Raw genomic sequence first — 23215 nt, 5'->3', positions numbered from 1 at the left:
TCGAACCCACCAGCTGCTCCTTGCAAGCCAAATGGGGCAGTTCTACTCTGTCCTATAGGGTCACTATGAGTCAGAATCAACTCGATAACAATGGGTTTTTTTTTGGTTTTAGGCCAAGATAAGGAATCTGGATGTTATTCCAGGTGTGAGGAATTTGATCGTGGGAGTATAGCAATCTGGTGGCAGATTCTGCACCTCATATCCCCAGTACCTGGCACATTGTCTGGTAGCTTGTTAAATAAATGAGTAAAGGGCTTCTGTGTACAGGCAGGAGACCCTGCGTGGCTTAAACAGTTAATGCGCTCAGGTAACTGAAATGTTGGATGTTCAAGTCCACCCAGAAGTGCCTTGGAAGAAGGCCTGGTAATGAAGTTCTGAAAAACCAGCATTGAAAACCCTGTGGAGCACAGTTTACTCTCACCGTCCTAGCTTCTAAGGAACATTCTGGTTGTGCTTCTTCCAAGACAGATTTGTTCGTTCTTCTGGTGGCCAATGATATATTCAATATTCTTTGCCAGCATCCTAATTCAGAGGCATCAGTTCTTCAGTGTTCTTATTTGTTGTCCAGCTTTCGTGTGCATATGAGGTGATCGAAAACACCATGACTTAGGTCAGGCACATCTTAGTCTTCAAGGTGACATCTTTGTTTTTTGGGTTTTTTTTTAACACTTTAAACAGATCTTTTCCAGCAGATTTGCCCGATGAAAATACTCCATTTGATTTCCTGACTGCTGCTTCCATAGGTGTTGATTGGGTTGAGGTGTAATCTGTACTGAAGGTTGCACTCTTTGATCTTCTTCAGTAAGTGCTTCAAGTCCTCTTCAGTAAGTGCTTCAAGTCCTCTTCACTTTCAGCAAGCGACGTTGTGTCATCTGCATATCACGGGTTGTTAATGAATCTTCCTCCAATCCTGATGCTGCATTCTTCTTCATATATAGTCCAGCTTCTTGGATTATTTGCTCAGTATACAGATTGAATAAGTATAGAGAAAGGATGCAGCCTTGATGCACGCCTTTCCTGATTTTAAACCACAAAGTATCCCCTTGTTCTTTTCAAATGACTGCCTTTTGGTCTATGTACAGGTTCCTCATGTACCCAATTAAGTGTTCTGGAATTCTATTCTTCACAATGTTATCCGTAATTTGTTATGATCCACATAGTCAAGTGCCTTTGCACAGTCAATGAAACACAGGTAAACATCCTTCTGGTATTCTCTGCTTTCAGCCAGGATCCATCTGACATCAGCAATGATATCCCTGGTTCCACGTCCTCTTCTGAAACCGGCCTGAATTTCTGGCAGTTCGCTGTCGATATACTGCTGCAGCCGTTTCTGAATGATCTTCAGCAGAATTTTACTTGAGTGTGATATTAATGATATTGTCTCACAATTTCTGCATTTTGTTGAACCACCTGTCTTTGGAATGGGCACAAATACGGACCTCTTCAGTCAGTTGGCCAAGTAGCTGTTGTCCAGATTTCTTGGCATAGATGAGTCAGCACTTCCAGTGCTGCATCTGTTTGTTGAAATATCTCGGTTGGTATGCCATCAATTCCTGGAGCCTCGTTTTTCACCATTCCATTCAGAGCAGCTTGGACTTCCTTCTGTACCATCAGTTCTTGATCATAAGCTACCTCCTGAAATGGTGGCACGTCTACCAGCTTTTTTTGATACAGTCACTCTGTGTTCCTTCCGTCTTCTTTTTAGGCTTCTTGCGTTGTTAAATATTTTGCCAGTAGAATCCTTCAATATAGCAACTCAAGGCTTGAATTTTTTCTTCAGTTCTTTCAGCTTGAGAAATGCTGAGCATGTTCTCCCCTTTGGTTTTCTTTCTCCAGGTCTTTGCACGTTTTATTATGATACTTTTTCTTGTCGAGCTGCCGTTTGAAATCTTCTGTTAGGCCCTTTTACTCCATTATTTCCATTCACTTTAGCTACTCGATGTCCAAGAGCAAGCTTCGAAGTCTCTTCTGACATCCGTTTTGGTCTTTTCTTTCTTTCCTGTCTTTTTAATGACCTTTTGCTTTCTTCGTGTATGATGTCCTTGTCATTCTATAACTCATCTGGTCTTCAGTCATTAGTGTTCAATGCATCAAGTCTGTCCTTGAGATGGTCTCTAAATTCAGATGGAATATACTCAAGGTTGTACTTTGGCTCTCGTGGACCTGTTTTAACTTTCTTAGCTTCAGCTTGAACTTGCATATTAGCAATTGATGGTCTGTTCAGAGTTGGCCCCTGACCTTGTTCTGACTGATGATATTGAGCTTCTTCTTTATTTATTTCCACAGATATAGTTGGTTTAATTCCTGTGTATTCCATCCCACCATAAATCTCCTAAGAACAAAGACCTTCTCTGTATAAAGCACCCAATAAATTTAAAATTCATCAAACATTAGCACACAATCCATATTCAAATTTCCCCAGTTGTCCCACTAATGTCTTTTGTTGTTTTGGGCCAGAATCCAGTCAAGACTCAGGCATTACATTTAATTATGATTTCTCTTTATTCTCTTTAATTATAGAATAACCCCACCCCCTTTTTTTTTACTTTGGGCTTCACTGACATTGACATCTTTGAGGAGTCTAGGCCAGTAGTTTAGCAGAAAATCTTTCAATCTAATTGTTTTCCCGTTATTAGATTAGTGTTAACCTCTTTTGTTCTTTTTTTGCTAGCCCATACGTGGATGATGGTGTGTCCTCACTACAGTGTCATAGCAGGAGGTTCATTTGCTGTTTTGTCCATTAGTGGTGACATTGAGATGCTGTTAAACTGCACACCATAAAAAAATATATATATATGCTCTTGTCTTAGGTAGTCATGGGCATGTGGTACATTATGCAGGGGTAACCTCTGTGGACTGTCTTACTCCTTTCCTCTCAGACCCTCAGTCTTCTCCTTGGCATTCAGACTAGGAAGTCCATTATTCTGTTATCATTTTCTATGTTTTATTGTTTTTATGTATTGCTTGATGGAGTTAGAGGGGCTTTACTCCATGCGGAAACCCTGGTGGCATAGTGGTTAAAAGCTATGGCTGCTAACCAAAAGGTCTGTGGTTCGAATCCACCAGGCGCTCCTTGGAAACTCTGTGGGGCAGTTCTACTCTGTCCACTAGGGTCGCTATGGGTCGGAATCAACTCGACCACAGTGGGGTTTTTTTTTTGTTTGTTTTTTTTTGTTTTTTTACTCCATGCAAAGTAGAATGGACTATTACAAAGAAACTCACAGAAAGCAACAGCCCTCCTGGTTTCAGCCTTAGAGCTATGACAAGATCTGAAATAGCTAGGATATAGCATCTTATCTTTTAGCAGAGTGTCTGTATTTATGCTAAGAGAATCTCTAGCTCTTTCCTCCACTTTGAATGACTTTACAAGGCATGATGTATGCGTGGTCAGAAGAGGGGGTAGGGATGGGGGGCATATGTCAGGCCATGGCAGGTGGTGAGGGCTGTGGTTATGGCCTGTCCTGCTACAACCCACCCAGGTAAGACTTTGGGAGCGTTCACAGCAGGCCTTCAGCTGTTTCCATTTCTTAGACTCTACCACTATTGCCACACCATTGTGACTAAAATTCATTGTTGTTAATATCTCTGTAACTTCAGTGCAGCTTTCTACCTTGGGGATCTTAATTGAAAGCTCTCTGCCTTTTTAGCAGGATATGATACCTGATGTGATATGTCTTAAAGTTAATGGTACTTGATCATTCAGTAGGTTAACAAAAACTTGATACTTTTAAAAATTGGCTTATTCATTTCTTTCAAGTTTTCAAGTCATCCTCTTTTTCTCGAGCACCATGCACAGCATTGTGAGTCTCTGGGAATAAATTCACAAATGAGCTAAGTCGGTGAGCTTAGTAGGGTCGACATGCTGGTCAGTAGGTAATTATGAGGAATGTGGTAGCTCCAAAAAGAAGTAAATAGAGGCTATTTTATACTTAATCAGGGAGTACTTCCTGGAGGAGGAGATTTCCAAGCAGGAACTTAAAAAGGAGCCATTAGTGAGAGGAGGAATGAGGGGCTTCCAAACTAGGCATACACTTTACCAACTGTGAAGCAAATGCCAGGAGTATGTACTTTTTGAAGCTGTGATCATAATTTGGAGGAGATTCATTCTGGAGAAGGCTGGGCTGCTCAGAATCAAGTAGATATGGGATATGTTTCTAACATCTAGCCATCTTGTTTTTGTTTTGTTTTTTGCAGAAATGTAATCATTTTCTTGTGGTGAAAATACACGTAACAAAACATGTCATTGCAACAAATTCTACAAGTACAGTTCAGTAACATTGTCAATTGATTTTTTTAAAAGACCCAACATTTATGTGATTTCTACTATTAAGCATTATCTTAGTTTTTTCACTAGTGCTGCTGTAACAGAAATACCACAAGTGGATGGCTTTTAACAAACAAATTTATTTTCTCACAGTTTAGGAAGCCAAAACTCCGAATTCAGGAAACCAGCTCTGAGGCGAGGCTTTCTCTCTCATTTGGCTCTTGGGGAAGGTCTTTGTCTCTTCAGCTTCTGTCCCCTGGTTCCTTGGAGATCTCCATGTAGTTTAGCACCTATCTTCACCTATTTCTGCTTGCTTAATTTGCTTCTTTTATATTTTGTGTTTGACTCAAGACACACCCTACACTAATCCTGCTCATTAACATAGTAAAGACAACCCATTCCCAAATAGGATTATGACCACAGGCATAGAGGTTAGGATTTACAACACATTTTGCAGGGACACAGTTCCATCTGTAACAAGCATATTATTTATTTAGCCTGAGTTAAAACAAAACTTAAGCTTATACTACCTCCTAACTGGTTTCTTGAGTTTGAGTTCTTTATAAATATTTTTTTTTATGATTGTACTTTACATTAAGGTTTACAGAACAAACTAGCTTCTCATTAAACAATTAGTGCACATATTGTTTCACCATTGGTTACCAGCATTGCTTACCAACCCCACAACATGTCAACACTCTCCCTTTTCAAACTTGGGTTCCCTATTACTAGCTTCCTGTCCTCTCTTGCCTTCTAGTCCTTGCCCCTGAGCTGGTGTGCCTCTTTAGTCTCATTTTGTTTTATGGGCCTGTCTAATCTTTGGCTGAAGGGTGAACCTCAGGAGTGACTTCATTACTGAGCTAAAATGGTGTTTGGGGCCATACTTTCAGGGTTTTTCCAGTCTCTGTCAGGTCAGGTCAGTGAGCCTGGTCTTTTTTTGTGAGTTAAAATTTTGTTCTACAATTTTCTCCAGCTCTGTCCAGGACTCTCTATTGTGATCTTTGTCAGAACAGTCAGTGGTGGTAGTTGGGTACCATCTAGTTGTATTGGACTCAGTCTGGTGGAGGCTGTGGTAGTTGGGGTCTATTAGTCCTTTGGACTAATCTTGCCCTTTTGTCTTTGGTTTTCTTCATTCTCCCTTGCTCCTGATGGGGTGAGACCGGTGGAGTATCTTAGATTAGCCATCTTGTGTTTTTTATTTGGGTTAGGGTTTTTATGGAGAAGGGGAGGCATGTGGGGAAACACACCGTCCTTAACACCTGATTCAAAGTGAACCAACTCTGGTATAGTCGATGTTGTGCAACTGTGGGGTAGACAGAATTATTCCTGGGGGAGGAAGAAGAAAACCAGCCTTGCCCACTAGTATTTGTGTGACCAAGCAAGAATGCTGGTTAGGCTTCTTAATTTTCTTTGCCATAAATATCCTATTACCCCCTTTCCAGAGTTCCAAAGCATATGGATCTTTCGTCAAATGGGATCATAAAAATTTAAGGCTCCAAGTTCTCATCAGAAAAATATAACCTTACAGTGACTGGAGAAACCCTGAGAATATGGCCTCCAGACACCCTTTTAACTCAGTAGTGAAGTCACTCCTGACGTTCACCCTTCAGCCAAAGATTAGACAGGCCCAGCGTGGCAGGGACAGGGGTCTGGGGACCATGGTTTCAGGGGACATCTAAGTCAATTGGCATAATAAAATCTATTAAGAAAACATTCTGCATCCCACTCTGAAGAGTGGCGTCTGGGGTCTTAACGCTAGCAAGCAGCCATCTAAGATGCATCAATTGGTCTTAACCCACCTGGATCAAAGGAGAATGAAGAACACCAAGGACACAAGGTGATTATGAGCCCAAGAGACAGAGAGGGCCACATCAACCAGCGACTACATCATCCTGAGACCAGAAGAACTAGATGGTGCCTGGCTACCACCGGTGACTGCCCTGACAGGGAACACTACAGAGAACCCCTGAGGGAGCAGGAGAGCAGTGGGATGCAGACCCCAAATTCTCATAAGACCAGCCTTAATGGTCTGACTGAGACTGGAAGGACCCCGGTGGTCATGGCCCCCAGACCTTCTTTTGGCCCAGGACAGGGAACCATTCCTGAAGCCAACTCTTCAGACATGGATTAGACTGGACAAAGGGTTGGACAGGGAGCTGGTGAGGAGTGAGCTTCTTGGATCAGGTGGACACTTGAGAGTATGTTGGCATCTCCTGCCTGGAGGGGAGATGAGAGGGTGGAGGGGGTTAGAAGCTGGTGAAATGGACGCGGAAAGAGAGAGTGGAGGGAGACAGCGGGCTGTCTCATTAGGGGGGGAGTAATTGGGAGTGTGTACCAAGGCGTATATGGGTTTTTGTGTGAGAGGCTGACTTGATTTGTAAACTTTCACTTAAAGCACAATAAAAATTATTAAAAAAAAGAAAAAAAAAGATTAGACAGGCCCATAAAACAAACAATAATACACATAGCTCAACCATATATACTAGACTTAATGGACATACCAGCCCAGGGGCAAAGATGAGAAAGCAGGAGGGGACAGGAAAGCTAGTTGAATAGAAATGGGGAAAGTATTGACAAATCGAGGAGTTGGCAACCAATGTCACAAAACAGTGTGTATTAATTGTTTAATGAGAAACTAATTTGTTCTGTAAGCCTTCATCTAAAGCACAATTTAAAAAAAAAGAGAGAAAAATATAACCTGAACTGCCTTTTCTCCAGTTCCTGTCAGAAGTGTAACTGAAAAAAGTTACATTTAGAAAAGGCAGGGGAAGGCAGGAATTGCAGACTCCTACAGAGAGGATGGGCAGCGAAGGACAGGGAGACGACGGGCAGTGAAGGACAGGGAGGGGAGCAGAGCCCTGGGGAGCTAAGGACACGCTGAGTCCAAAGCGGCCAGCTGCTGGCCACTCCGCTGACAGTTATCATGTTAGCAGCTTGGCCCAGCATTGTAAGACCCAGCCTCTAAATTTACAAGAGTAGCCATGAATTCTAATATTTTTAGATATTGATAATTAATTCAAAAGCTGTTTTAAAAATATGAAAAAAGACCAAGGCCATGCCAGACACCATAACACTGCCAACAAAACAAAACACATCTTTGGCTGCAGGTGGCTGGATTGCATCCTCTGGTGTAAGGGACATGTCCATACCATTTATTCTTCTGTGCACTGTTTCATCTTTACAGCAAATTAGACAACTAGAAAGCTGAATGCCAAGATTATGTTAGCTTAGCCCTTCCCAGAATTATCTTTACATTGTACTTTAATGGTCTGCAGCTTTAGTTTTACTGGGTATAAGAAGAAATCATGTGTAATCAGCACATGTGTCAAACTGTGTCTGAGGAGACTGGGAATCATATCTCTTAATGCAGCAAGTTAAGTCCCTTGTACCTCAATTCTCTTAGCATTTATTGCCAAAGCACAATGTCTCCCCAGTGAAACTGGAATGCTTCCTGCTTTTTGACAGGAGATAATTCATCTTTGCTGTGGCTGCCAGGAAGCTCAGGCTTAAATGGAATAGGCAGTTCCATTAGCTGCATTAGCATCTCTCTGCTTCCTTGGGCTTTCCCTCATCTCAATTACTATGTTTTCCCTATATCTGGGCTTAATTGCTATAAAATACCTAAAAAAAAAATTTTTTTTTTTTTGAAAAGAGGTATAATGTAAATAAACTGTATTAGAAGAATGTATATTTGATACAAATTGACCTTCTTCGTATCAAGGAGGAGGCACAGAGCTGTTTCCATTCGCATGAGAAGGACAGCATAGCCTGAGGTGCAGCAGGATGTCTACCTCAGTGTCACCCTTGACGTTGGCATTCCGTGACAGATATGCCATAGTTTTAAAGAATCAGTTATTCCCACTAGTTCTTAATATTTCTTGTATCTCTACTTTCTTCTTTCTCTTGCCTCCTACCCATACAGGGAAAATTAAAATAGGTCAGATCCTTTCTGAATATACTGGCATTCCTGTTTTTCTGTTTCATATATGTCTGTCTGTTTTTATTTTCCCACTTTACTCACTGAAATATTTTTAGAGCAGCTAATTATGCCCTTATTTATTTAGTTACTGAGACTTTATTATTTAGAAATTGGTTACTCTCTGTATTTTTAAATATGCACAAAAAGCCATGTTGCTATGAGTCGGAATCGACTCAACAGCATCAAGTTTGGTTCAGGCTTCAGAAAACAATGGGCTTTTCTGCAGGAAACTGGGAAGTCAGCCTTTATGTGCCTTCTAAGAAGTACTGTATGCCTGCTTCTCTTCCCTCCCCCACAGAGAAACTGTTCTTAATTATTCCTGATCCTGGGCTTGTTTGTTATTGTAGCCATTACTTTCAACATACCAGGACTTCCCCGTCCTAATTGTTTAATTTCCGAATATTTGGGAAGTTTCTGGTATCCTACTGGTATTTTTAATTCCATTGTGTTTAAAAAACATAGTCAAAGCTTTCCATCTAAGTTTTTGAGACTTTGTTGTAGTCCAGCATATGGTCTATCTCATGTATCTACACTTGCTTTTGAAAAGAACGTGTATTCTGCAGTTCTTGGATGAAGTGGTCTATACCCGATTAGGTCCAGGTACTTTATAGTGTTCAGATCTTCTATATCCTTACTGACTTTTTGTCTAGGTGTTCTTCAGTTGCTGAGAGAGGGGTATTATAATATTCAACTATGATGGTGAATTAGTCTGCTTCTCTCTTTAACTCTGTCAATTTTTGTTTCAGGTATTTTGAAGCTCTGTTATTAGGTACATACACATTTATGATTGTTTGGCTTTCTGATTGAATTTACTCTTCTGTCATAATGAAATGTCCTTCTCTCTCTGGCCATATTCTTTATCTTAAAGTCTACTTCATCTGGTGTTAATATAGCAACTCCAGCCTTCTTACGCTTGCTGTTTGTATGATATAGCTTTCTCTATCCTTTTACTTTCAACCGATCTGTGTCTTTATATTTAAAATGCATCTCTTGAAGGCAGCATTAGCTGGGTCTTGCTTTTTTAATCCATTCTGATAATATCTTCTTTTTGTGTTGTATTTGGCCCGTTAATATTTAATATAATAATGATATGGTTGATTTGGGTCTTCCAATTTACTATTTGTTTTCTATTTGTTCCATCTGTTTTTTGTTCTTCTGTTCCCCCTTTCTTCTTTTGGATAGATAGGATATTTTTTAGAATTGTATTTTATCTATTGGTTTTGGCTATACTTCTTTTTTGCATTTTTTTTTTTAGTGGTTGGCCTAGGAATTACAATAAATACCCTTAACTTTTCTGAGTCTACTTAAAGTTAATTCCTCCATCATGCTTTCTGTTCCTCTGTCTCCTCTTTTGGGAAGCAGCGACTGTGGGTAGGCATGCACATGTGCTTGGCTGAGCTGGCTTGCTTGTTTGCACAGAAATACTTGTTCTAGCTTGGACTGGTGTGGGGAAAACAGCCCTGGACATGGAAGGCTAACACTGAAGCTCCAGCTCTGCTGCCCACCTGCTGTGCAGCCTGAGTGATAACTAACTGAAGCTCTCCAAGCGTCAGAGTCCTCCTCTCTGAAGCAAGGCTCACTCACCTGCCTGGTAGGATGGAATGTGATGATGTGTGTAAAAGCACTTTTTAAACTGTCAGAGGTTCCAATTGAACCAAAGGAACTATATCGTTCCATCTCAGGATCCTAAGTCGGTGTTGACTGTCACCTAAATGAGGCACCTTTTGCATGACTTTAGAACACTTGGTCCCTTGTCTTGGCTTATCTCGTTCCTTCTGGTCCCTTAAGATCACACCTCTTCTCTTTTGTGGAAACTCCAACTGCCTCAGACTTTGGTCTTGAAGCTCTGAACCCTGGCAGAGGCCAGATTGTGCAGGGCATTGTAGACATGGGGAGGAGTTTGAAATTTATTCTAAGCATGTATTTAAAAGAATACACCACTTACTGTAAAGGATAATTAAATACCACGTTGAATAGTGTTGATACTGGAGGTGAATGATAGTGAATGATTGGCACTATGTGATGGTACTCAGCCAGGCAACCCAGAATATCTGCTCTTGTGTGAAGTTCCAAACAGGGAACAATGACAAAGGACAACCAGGTGTCATCTGATCATTAATGGGGTGTGTATAAAACCACAGTGCAGAGCTCTGTGGACAACTAGGCTGCAGTACATTGCTTAGGTTCATCATCCAACCTACATTTTCATGCTCTGCTTCCAAAAACCGAAGTAAGCATTAATAGCCCTCCTTGGTTTAAAGGGGAGATGACCATTAGCTGTTACTAGTCTGTATGTTAATTTTAAAAGCTTCTTCATGTCCTCCTGATCCTTTCTCCTGTACTTGTACTGAGGCCCCCAGGGTTCCTTCCCCAGGGTAATAGCAGACAGCTGAGAAAGGGCTGTGGAGTTTGTCTTATACATCTCTGAGCCTCTCAGAGTGGAGAAAACCCGTTGCCATTGAGTCAATTCTGACTCATAGCAATGCTAAAGGACAGAGTAGAACTGCCCCATTAAGGTATCCAAGGCTGTAATCTTTACAGAAGCAGATTGCCACATCTTTCTCCCCTGGAGTGGCTGGTGGGTTTGAACCATAAACCTTTCAGTTAGCAGCTGAGCGCTCAACCACTGCACCACCAGGGCTCCTTTCAGAGTGGGGGACAGTCTTTTATTCATCCTTGTACCCCTGCTTCTCACCTGAGGCCAGGGCTCAGCAACTGAGTAAAGAATGAGAAAGGAATACTAGTCAGATCCCTAGATCCTCCTCGTTTTCCTCATAGCCCAGCATCTTCAGGAGACAGCCTGGTTGCCCCCTCTTGAGTCCTGCTCTGTGAGAGCTCCTCCACTGACATGCTCAATATGATTATTGCATCGGGTAGAGCTGTGCTTGGGAAATGCATGGGATGGCTGAAGGGAGGTATCTTTCTTCCTCATTCCACTTGCAAGTGCTTAATAATGCAAATAATTAAGAAATGTGTGTTCACTCCAGCTCAGGGTACCAAGAAACCCTGTACCCTTGAGGTGGATGATCATTCTGAGAAACCTCTCTGATTATCATCCTGGAATTAAGTGTGTGCAGGAGACAGTTTCATTGGCATGTGTGCTCTCTGGGGAGTGCTGCTCCTCTCCCCCAAACCCCTTGCTGTGAGTAAGTTGGTGGTGGGCACTTGCCCTCCACCTCCAGAGAGCCTTCTACAGTAGTGAATGTCTCCCAACTGTTAGCAGCTCACAGCATGATCCAGAACACGGGAAAATTTGTAAGGCTGAGAGTCTGTGTTTCTAGTTTTGCTGTCTCTTAATATACAGTGATGTAGTGTCTGTATTTGTTTATTCAGAAAATGATTTTGGATCACCCTCACTATTCTATGGTGAAAATACATAGTGAGGAAGACACAGTCCCTTCTTTCATGGAGCTTGCATTTTAGTAGAGGAGAAATAACAAACACAGAAGTCAGATCAGATAATGATAATTGCTAGAAAGAAAATAAGGTAATGGGGTAGGGCCTGTGAGGAGAGGAGCTGAAACTCCGTGCTTTAGGTAAGCTGATAAGAGGGGGCATTTGAGCTGAGAGCTGAATGATCAGTGGAGATTTGGGTGAAAATCAGTTAGGCAGAGGAAACAGCAAAGGTAAAGGAAGCCCTTGGAGGAGTTTGGTGTGTTCCAGAGATGGAGAAAAGGCCAGGAATGTGAACAGAACGTGGTGAATGACGGGGAAGGTAGACAGATGAGGCAAGGTCTAGATCAGTGGCTTTCACCCTGACCATACTCTAGAGTTATCTGTGAAATTTTTTTTAGATTTTCAATGCTTGAGCCCCACCCCCAGAGATTGTGATTTAATTGGTCTGGGGTGGGGCCTGGACACTGGTACTTTATAAAAGCTCCTTAGGGCATTCATGGTGCAGCCTGGGTTGAAAACCACTGGTCTCCATCATGCAGGGTCTTATAGACTATGGTAAGGAGTTTTGACTTTTGTTACTATGATAAGGAGTTTGGACAATGGAAAGCCACTAGATAGTTTGGGCTAGGAGCATAACATGATCTATGTCTTTAAGAGGCTCACTTTGGCTCCAGTGTGGGAAGTGGAGATAGGAGGTTGTTATGGTAGCCCAGGAGAGAAGTGACGGTGGCTTGGACCAGGCAGTATTAGTGGAGGTGGTGAGAATAGGTCAGTTGTGGGATACATTTTGGGATAACAAGATGGATTGGATTTGGAATGTGAGGCAAAAGGAGGTCAAGGTTGCCTCACAGCATTAGCCTGAGTAACTGGGTAGATGATGGTGCCATTCACAGAGGTGGGAGAGATCAGGGAAGAACAGGTTCAAAAGGTAGATGGAATATGGTGTGCCTTGGTTAGAGGCAGAGCCTCAGGCTTGTCTTCTCCCTAAAGGAACTTAGAGATACAGGTAGCCACATGAGGTTGACTAAAATATTCTGAGAAACCCTGACTCAAATAGTACTAATAGTTTTCTTGAAGCCTTCCATAGGTAATCACCAAAAGCCAGTGACCATTTTAGTGCATGGGACCTGTGAGAAGAAAGGAGAGCAGAAGAGAAGCTGAAGACACTGAGCTTCTTTCGAGTAGAAATCAGGCTGGGTGTGTTATTGTTAGCTACTGTCTAGTTGGCCCCTGACTCACGGGGGACCCTACACACAACAGAACAAAATGCTTGCCCAATCCTACACCATACGCATAACTGGTTCGGGATCTGATTGTTGTGATCCATAGGGTTTTCACTGGCTGATTTTCGGAAGTAGATCACCAGGGCTTTTTTCCTATTCGTCTTAGTCTGGAAGCTCCACGGAAACCTGTTCAGCATCATAGCAACACGCAGTCCATGCTGACAGGCTAGATGTAGGGAAAGGACATACCTTGAGAGCTTGCATATAGTCAACACCTGACTTGCAGCAATAATGAATGGCATGTTGATACACAGAACCCAAACTATCAGGGTAAGAAATTTGAATTTGACTTTAAACAATTTCCTTCCCAAAAAATTATGTGCCAAGGTCTGTCTAGCTCACGTTAAGATTATGGTTAATCCTCCTTTCTTGACCAGGCCCTGGGTGTCCAGCAAATAAAGGTAATTCAGACTTTAAAGTCAGAAACCAATTATTAGAATTGGGTACACAGAGAACAATATGAAATTTGTTAGAACGGTTTATTTTTCCCCTCATGGAAGAACCTGGGTTAAATTGAAGTGATAGATTATGTCAATAGGTTATTAGAAAAACATCCTGATATAAGCTTCTTGAGGGCAAGGGTTATCTCTTACATGGTTTCTGTTTTTTTTTTAATGCCTAAAGTCTCTCCTTCTTCTGGGGCTTTTTGTTATGTTTATTTACTAAAGTTGTGGGATCTTCTTAGGTGAAACTCTTCTGTAGTTGGTGCTTGACTGAATGGCCAAGGAGGAAGGTGACCAGAAGACTTCTAAAGCCCCAGCAGCCCCTTCTGAGGCACTTCTTTGTTCTTTTTAAAGAAACTCAAGATGTGGCTGCCTTCACATGAAAGATAATTCAGGGTGGCAGAGCATTTGCAAACTGACCGTGGTCTGAAAATCCTTAGTAAAGAACTTTAAATTGCAGCTCCAAACCTCATGGGCAGTGCTGGCAGCCTGTGAAGTCAGGCTGGGTGGTGCTGAACTTGGAAATGTCATCTTCCAGGGGTCCCCCAGTAGTGAGATGAGCAAGAGCGTTCATTGTCCGCTTACCTGCTTAATGCCTTTTTGTCCACATTTACTCACAGATAACTGCAGCGACCTGAACTCAGAACTGCAGAGGGTCTTGACGGGGCTGGAGAGTGTCGTCTGCGGCAGGAAGAAGAGCAGCTGCAGCCTCTCCGTGGCCGAGGTGGACAGGCACATCGAGCAGCTGACCACGGCCAGCGAACACTGTGACTTGGCTATTAAGGTAGGGCCCCCTGCCACTCCTCTATCAGACCCTTCCAGATCATATGAGGAGATTGGTCACATCCCTGTCTTTGGGTTTTCTCAAATATCTGTTAGGGATAAATGTTTCTATGAAAGCCATACTATATATAGACTGGGCCACCAGGTGGAAGTAGGAGTCTCATAAATTCTTACTGGGCTGAATTACATCAGAAAAAGTCATTAATAGCCAAGATCACTTGTTCTGCAGCAAAAAGAACAACGTACTTGGAAACTATTAGAGTATGAGTGTTGAACCACATCGTTTTAGTGTGGCTCGTTTATTAACTTGGATGTTTTTACTAAAGCTTTAAGGCCTCTAGAATATTATTCCAGGAGTTACCAATTCATGGTGCTAACAAGAGGGAGGTTCAGGGTCTGAATGGGCCTGTTGTCTTGACAAAGAATAAGTCATCCTTCCCAAGCTGGGACTCTCAAATGCTTTCATAAGCAACCACTTTACTACTGATCAGATGAGAGAAATTTTCTGTATCTGCATCAACTCATCATGGATAATGGAAAAGACAAGTCCTACTGATACCAGGCCTCTGGTATCTTCATGTAACTTAACCAGCTTAGTTACCTGAGCATAGCCATTCAAACATTGCCTAACTTCAAAGTCTGGGAGGAGCCTGTGCAAGGGAAAATGTGATGTGTTATTGGGAACATATCTTAGGACTGTAGGTCCAAGTGTACATCCAAGTTTCCATCAACAGGAGTCCTGGCTTTCACAGAAGAGCTGTGGTATCTCAATGTAAACTATGACACATGTTTATGATACAGCTGGTTTTCCATCTTTATTTATAAATATACAGTTGACGTGGTTTGGGATGGGGAGAAGCAACCACGAGTGTTTCTTTCTCTGGAGTCTTCTAGGCTCTATATTTGATTGCAGTGTCAACCTGTGTGTTAGCCTTGGCCTCTGGTTGTGCCAACCAGAAAGGGGCATCGTGGGCCTAGAGCAGAACCAAGTAGGATAAGAATCTCAGATTTGAAAAGAAGGACAAAGCACAACATAGGGAAGGTGACAGCAAGATTTGGCCAACCATCTTCATCTGGGAGCCAGTGCAAGCATCTGAGAATGATATACCCTTAGGGTCTTTGTATCTGAGGCCTTCCATTTCTCATGTTCCTTCACTGTCTTCTACCCCTATACACGAGTTCTCCCTCCTCTTTTAATATCAGTAGACTTATGCTTCCTTTTCCACAAGACAATAAATGTGAGTGAATAGTTCCTGAAAGCAAGCAGCATGAGTGCTTCCTTTTTTGCTTTTTTCCCCCTAATTTTATGCATGTTTCTTTCCCATTGGTACTCTTTTAAATAATTTTTTTAATTCTTTATTTCCACGTACTATTAAGATTCTGCTGTTTTTTGTTCCTAGCTGTCTTATTAATTAATTAAACCCCTGCTGTCTTAGAAACCTTTCCTCTCCCCTGTGTTACTGCGGTTTGTTTTTAACTTTCCCATCTTGGGACTGAGCCTCAGTCACACTATCGGAATTCTGATGCGATTCTAAAAGCTGGTAATGATCATTAGCCATTAGAGAAATGCAGATCAAAACTACAGTGAGATTTCATCTCACTCCAACAAGGCTGGCATTAATCCAAAAAACACAAAATAATAAATGTCAGAGAGGCTGTGGAGAGATTGGAACACTTCTACACTGCCGGTGGGAATGTCAAATGGTACAACCACTTTGGAAATCGATTTGGCACTTCCTTAAAAAGCTGGAAATAGAACTACCTTACGATCCAGCAATCCCACTCCTTGAAATATATCCTAGAGAAATAAGAGCCTTTACATGAACAGATATATGGCACACTCATGTTTATTGCAGCATTGTTTACAATAGCAAAAACATGGAAGCAACCAAGGTGCCCATCGACAGATGAATGGATAAATAAATTATGGTATATTCACACAATGGAATACTAAAAAAAAGAAAAAAAAATGGAATACTACGTATCAGTAAAGAACAGTGACGAATCTGTGAAACGTTTCATAACGTGGAGGAACCTGGAAGGCGTTATGCTGAGTGAAATTAGTCAGTTGCAAAAGGACAAATATTCTATAAAACCACTATTATAAGAACTTGAGAAATAGTTTAAACTGAGAAGAAAACATTCTTTTGTGCTTATGAGAGGCAGGAGGGAGGGGGGGTAGGAGAGGGGTCTTCACTAATTAGATAGTAGATAAGAACTAATTTAGGTGAAGGGAAAGAGCATACAATACAGGGGAGGTCAGCACAATTGGACTATACCAAACGCAAAGAAGTTTCCTGAATAAACTGAATGCTTCAAAGGCCAGCATACCAGGGGCAGGGGCCTGGGGATCATGGTTTCAGGGGACATCTAAGTCAATTGGCGTAATTAAATCTATTAAGAAAACATTCTGCATCCCGCTTTGAAGAGTGGCATCTGGGGTCTTAAACCCTAGCAAGCAGCCATCTAAGATGCATCAATTGGTCTCACCCCACCTGGATCAAAGGAGAATGAACTCCAAGGACACAAGGTGATTACAAGCCCAAGAGACAGAAGGGGCCACATCATCCTGAGACCAGAAGAACTAGATGGTGCCCAGCTACAACTGGTGACTGCCCTGACAGGGAACACTACAGAGAACCCCTGAGGGAGCAGGACAGCAGTGGGATGCAGACCCCAAATTCTCATAAGACCAGACTTAATGGTCTGACTGAGACTGGAAGGACCCTGGTGGTCATGGCCCCCAGACCTTCTGTTGGCCCAGGACAGGAACCATTCCCGAAGCCAACTCTTCAGACATGGATTGGATTGGACAATGGGTTGGAGAGGGATGCTGGTGAGGAGTGAGCTTCTTGGATCAGGTGGATACTTGAGACTATTTGGCATCTCCTGCCTGGAGGGGAGATGAGAGGGTGGAGGGGGTTAGAATCTGGCGAAAAGGACACGAAAAGAGAGAGTGGAGGGAGAGAGCAGGCTGTCTCATTATGGGGAGAGTAATTGGGAGTGTGTAGCAAGGTGCATGTGGGTTTTTGTGTGAGAGACTGGCTTGATTTGTAAACTTTCACTTAAAGCACAATAAACATTATTTAAAAAAGATTACAAAAGGAAAAAAATAAATAAAAGCTGGTAATGGTGATGGGACCTATCTTACTCCTGAGTTTGAACATGGGAGGCCTATAATTTAGGAAAGTCCAAGTTAGATTTTGTATGCAGTTTGCAGCTCCATGTTTGTCATTGCGTTATCAGGACTAATAATTGGCTTTTTGTCTGGTCACGTGTATTCACCAGTTCTGGAGCTTGAATGAGGGAGATAACCATTTGTGTGGACATAGCAGTTAGTGCCACAGATAGACTTAAACACCGGGGACGGACTGTGTTTTTCTTACTCTGGGAACTACTGGGTAACACAGACTATGACCCAGGTTAAGTCATAGACCCTCACTGAAAATGGGGTGAGAATGATTTTGGGGGCATCACTAGTCATGATACTACTTGCATTGAAGTGTCTCTAGAATCGACTTCTTTGTGGACATTTGCTGCTCTCTGGCCTGTTTTCTTCCTCTCCCCTTTCTCCAAGGCAATTCACTTGGCTGTTCTTGGTGATTGTGTTTTACAGACAGTCGAGGAGATTGAGGGGGTGCTCGGCCGAGATCTGTACCCCAACCTGGCTGAAGAGCGTTCTCGGTGGGAGAAGGAGCTAGCTGGGCTGAGGGAAGAGAATGAGAGCCTGACTGCCATGCTGTGCAGCAAAGAGGAGGAGCTGAACAGGACCAAGGCCACCATGAATGCCATCCGGGAGGAGCGGGACCGGCTCCGGAGGAGGGTGAGAGTACCGCACCTAATGGGGCAGGCCTTTCCTGGCATGGGGTGAGAGAAGCTAGTGTATAAAGCCAAAGTCAGGCCCAGGAATTTTGTGGCATTTGTAGTGTTGGAAATCACTATCTCTTTCTTGCTACAAAGTCATTTCAAAGTGCAAAGGTGTGGAGGTAAGACTTAAAAAAAATTTGCAATCTCAGGTCTAAGTGCACACAGTACAGTTATATTAGGGCAGTAATTCTCAAACCACTCTCCAAGGAATGCATGTCTCCCCCAACCTCAATTAAAATGTCCTTCTTTTAAGATAGACTAACTATGTGTTTTACAAATTGGAAACAAAATATAGAATTTTCCCTTGTTTCAGGTTTTTTTTCTACAAAATTTTCTTTAACCTTATATTACCTGCTCTCACGTATCTGTACAGAATCTAATGTAAAATGTTATCCAGTGCAAACTTACTAAAGTTAAAATAAAAATCCGTTGCCATCAAGTCGATACCAACTCATGGTGACCCCATTTGTGCAGAGTAGAACTAACTGCTCCATAGGGTTTTCAAGGCTGTGACATTTGGAAGCGGATCAGCAGGCCTTGTTTCTGAGGCACCTCTGGGTGGGTTCAAACCGCCAATCTTTCAGTTAATCATTGAGCACTTACCAGTTGGGCACCCAGGGACTTCTAAAATTGAGATTATCGTATATTAGTATCAGCCATTGAAAATCCTGTGGAACACAGTTCTACTCTTGACACACATAGAATTGCCATGAGTTCAAATTGACTCTGTCAACTGCTCTGTGTGCGTGTGTATATGTGTTTAATTCCTGGTATTCTGCCCAGTGTACCAACGGTTTCACCACCTGAACTAATTTGAGAACACTTTGTTTAGGAGATACAGCCATTACTACAGGAGCTGATGTTTCAGGATAAAAACGTCTGGGTGAATTGTTAAAGCACTCAGTTTTCCAGATAGCGTTTTTTCCCAGGAACCCACAAGTTCTTCTTTGTTTGGCTGTGAATTTGAGCTGTGATTGGGCTTAGAGTGAAGCAATGAATTCTTCAATCAGAAACAGTTCCCTCTGAACTTCACTTTGAATTAGTAGACCCACCTTACTCTCTTTCTTGACCTTTGCAATAGTAGAAGCTTGCTTTCTAGTTGTACCCTGACTGGTAATTTCGCACACACATAAAGTTGAAACAGGGAAAAAAAATTCGAGTAAGTCTCATCACCCCTCACCGTTGCTTTTTCTTCCTTAATGAGCACCTTGGAAATAGCTTGTTCTTTAAAAAGGTCAACAACATGTATAAATCATTCTGTTTTTAATCCCCATACAAGGTTTTTTAGTTGCTATGTTTTTTTTTATTATGCATGGGTATGGAAGAAATGACTATTTTTGAATGTTATCCACTCTCTTCCTTATATGTCAGTAATGTCATAATTAAAAGGCCAGTACTCCTGCCTCTCTTGGCTGAACTCATGTGCCTAAGCATATTTTCGGTACCAGCTATATCAGATACCACGCTCCATACTTGCATCAGCAGGTGTAAACCACCCCAGTCAGCAAAGGCTCTATCTGGGCAACCTAATGACATTTATTTAGTGCCAAAGCCCGCACCTCCTGTAATTTCCTAGGTTCCACTCCCTGATTGTTATGACTAAGGCCCTAATTGGTGTGCTTGCTTTTAGTATACCTTCTGATGGTGCATGTTTTGTGAAGGAAATATTGCTCTTAGGTGTAATTATATATTGTGGTTCAAAATAAATTCCTTCCTCACACTTGAATTACTAAAGCACAAGACAGCCCTTGACTATAACTAGCAAAATGTAAAAAGCCAACCTTCTTCTCCTATTGTTTTCTCCAACTCAGGTGGTCAATATTGAGAGTAGCATAGTATGTGGTACTACATACCAGAGACTCCAGAGCCAGGCTGCCTGAGTTCATAGCCTGGCTGACCAAGTCATCTACCCTCTCTGTGCTGCAGGTTACTCTGCTATGAAGTGGGGACAAAAGTAGCCAATGCAGGATTGCTTGAAATTTAGATAATACTCATAAAACACTTAGACAATGCCTGGCACATAGTAAATGCTCAAAAAATGTCAGTAGTTATTTGAGGCCAAATCTAAAGTTACCTGTTGAGTGATCCAGCAGGTCTAACACTGTACCATCTTTTTTTCCTAAGGCTCCTTAGATATTTGAATGACTCTAAGGTTGACATTGAAAAATTTATCTTTTTTCTCTCTATATGCATTCTAGTCAAAACCTGTCTTCTAATCATGTATATTACCTTTTATATTTATCTAGTTAACATGCTTTTATATAAATTTGCATAATTTATATTCAAATTACTCCCAAATAATAAAATGCTAAGGACCTGTATGTCTTTCTCAACTGGAAATGTCCTCAGGAATTGGTACACACAGCATTTGCATTTCAAGACAATTGTGGCTCTTGTAGAATTTACTAGATGACTTCGAATGCTGGATGACTCCCCCCACCACCCAATATATTTCATTTCCTTGGGGAGGAATCTGTCTTTTGTTGTTGGCATTGTCTTCTGTTCGTGATATGTAGCTCTGTGGAGTGACTGCAGAACGGTTTCCTTTCCATCCTGTAAGTACCACGTGATACATGGCTGGTTTGTCTTTCCTGGCTTTGTAGCAGCCTTGAACCCACAGTTCATCAAAAGGGACCAAAAAGCAACTGGGGCCACAAGCTTTGTTTTGGTTTTGTTCTTTGCCCACATTCATTGCATAAAACTTAAACTGACCAGATCAATAGGATTGGTACTTGTCCCCATGCCTGTAATTAAACGAAGTGCTCTCAGTAGGTTTTCTGAGCCTTGTTCAAGATTTAATTAAATTAGATCTTTAATGTATTCAGTTCACAGACTGGGCTGCTTTGCAGAGCAGTAACTAAGGAACAACAGGCAGACAATTTGTATTATTGGTCCCAGTTCATTATTAAATGAGATAATCATTTATTTCTGCATGCTCTGTAAAATAACCATTCATTTCCTCACACTTGAAGATGTGGGCTTAATTTAGGCCAGGTAGAATTAATTACACCAGAAAGGAGGCACTTTGCTCTTCCTTCATTCATTTGTTTCATAAGCATGACTAGGTGTTACCTCTGTACCAGACAGAACAGGACATGTTCCCTGGCTTCAAGGATCTGGGGAGACAGGCAAGTAACAGGTCATTACAATGGTGTGTGTCAGCAGCTAGAGCGGGGTCGATACAGGTTGTGGCCGGGAGCTCATAGGAGGGGCAGGTGATGGCAGGGTACAGTGTTGTTCACATAGATTGTTAGGTCAACTGCCATGTAGTAAAAACGATAAACACTTTCCTCAAATTGTTTGGTAAAGCAAGCGTGATGTGACTGGAGCCACATGAATCTGTGGTCCATTTAATCAAAGACTTGAACCAAAACACAAGTTCTTTCTGAGATTTTGGACAAGTTCTTCAGAGAGTTGTACAGTTCACAGCATAAGGTGGTGGTAGCAGTTTCTGCCTTGTACCTCATGCCCACCTGGGTATTTTCAGCATGGCCAGGAATAAGTTCCATCTACATCTCCTTGGCTTCTTTTTTCCTTGGGATCTGCCGTCTGCTTTGACTCCCTGGTCATCACCATAGTAAACCTAAGTGACTAGATGACACAATGTTCTGAACCATATAAAAGTCACGCTAATCAGAAATTTTTTTCCTCTCTACTTTTCCTACTCCTGCTCAAAATGTCTTAAAAACCCTTATTGTTAGTTACATTAGCCTGGCTTTCTGAAGATTTTGGTTGAGAGTGAGGAGGGCTGTGTTTCTACAAGAAGCACGTGTCTGTCATTTCCTAATGAGTTCCTCTCAATACATAAATACAGTATCATTTTTATGAAGGGGTTTCATTGTTCTGTGTTCGTAAGACACATGTAATAAAAGTGGAATCACCCAGTTCAGCTAAAGTCTCTTAATATATAAGTGAGGACTCTAAACTCTAGATTTTTAAATGGCTGTTATTTGGCTCCATGGTTAAGGAAAAGGTCAGGTAAACTTCATAGTGCTTCAGTGACCTTTTCCTTCCTCTCACTCACCCTCCTTAACAGAAAGTAACACCTAGTCCCTCTTTGTTGGCCTGGAGAAGGAGGTAGAGAGGAGGGGTGAAAGGAAGGGTAGATGAAGGTAAGAAGAAAAGAGGAATTTCCTTCATACGTTGCCACTCTCTGAGGGCCAGTTTACTTCATAAGCTTTAAAAGTAACAATCCTGTTTTATACTCCTTTGGGCCACTTTTATGTTTGTGATTGTGAGAGGCGTGATGGGGCTGAACAGCGTCTACTCCTAGTCATTCTCGTGCAGGAAAGACCCCAGAGGGGTCATCCAGTGCTGTTGTGTTCACCCAAGTGTGCAGAAAAACACACAGGTCAGGCACTTGTCCTGTGAACCCACCAACTGGGGCGATATATGGAGTATCCTATTCTATGACCCAAAGATCTTCCCCCAGAGCCATTTGTTCTGAATTGATTGGTGTCAATTTCTTAATGGGATGCAAACAACAAATTTGTATACCTTGTACACATACCACTTTATCTCCAAGGGCACTTTGTTTAGTGGTCAGCTTAAGGGAGTTGGAAAAAGGGGAATCAGAATTAAACTGAAGGGTCTGCTTAGAAAGAGTAATTATCTTAAAGGTTGGCCATGTATGTATTTTTCTACTAATTAATTCACTTTTAATATATATTCACTACTAGGCTGCCCACCCTGACTGGGAAATAAGATTTACAGTGTCATACTGTATGTCCAGAGTGTGGTCTGTCTCTGAGGCAGCCCTTTTCTTTGTCTAGATTGTCTCCTGTTACATGCTAAGTCAGGATCACTTTGATATTTTTAACTAAAAAGCAGTAACAATTTTTGAAAGTGAAATTGTTGTGACCTAATGTAGGTAAAATAAAGACCTAACTTTTGTTTTGCCCTCAAATCTGTTTTAGCCTTATTTGGCCTGAGGTCTCTTGTTGAGCTTTTCCCACTCTGCCTCTCCCCTCCCTGATGCTTTTCTTGACCATAGTGTCTGTGTATGGAAAATGCAGGAACTACAGAACAATGCTTCATATTTACTTTATATCACTATGAATTTATACATTATATTGTATTTGCTATGAATTTATATGTGTGTGTGTGAAAGTATTTAAAATATACCAACCCAAACAAAACCCATTGCTATTGAGTTGATTCCAACTCATAGCAACACTATGGGACAGAGTATAACTGCCCC

The 23215-nt window shown here is 41.8% G+C and overlaps 1 protein-coding gene across 2 annotated transcripts in view; it reads left to right on the top strand.

Annotated features, from left to right (window-relative positions):
* The window catches only part of MCC (MCC regulator of WNT signaling pathway), a 535647-nt gene that overhangs the window by 439904 nt on the left and 72528 nt on the right, over positions 1-23215 (top strand). For both annotated transcript variants that reach the window (XM_049872263.1, XM_049872274.1), the window contains 2 exons: positions 13986-14149; positions 17765-17971. In XM_049872263.1, the coding sequence (XP_049728220.1) occupies positions 13986-14149; positions 17765-17971 (371 nt within the window). The remainder of the gene's footprint in view (positions 1-13985; positions 14150-17764; positions 17972-23215) is intronic.

This window comes from Elephas maximus, chromosome 2 (assembly GCF_024166365.1).
Source record: "Elephas maximus indicus isolate mEleMax1 chromosome 2, mEleMax1 primary haplotype, whole genome shotgun sequence".
NCBI lineage: Eukaryota > Metazoa > Chordata > Mammalia > Proboscidea > Elephantidae > Elephas > Elephas maximus.
Note: the sequence above shows the minus strand (reverse complement) of the source record. Positions and strands in the feature narration are given on the sequence as shown.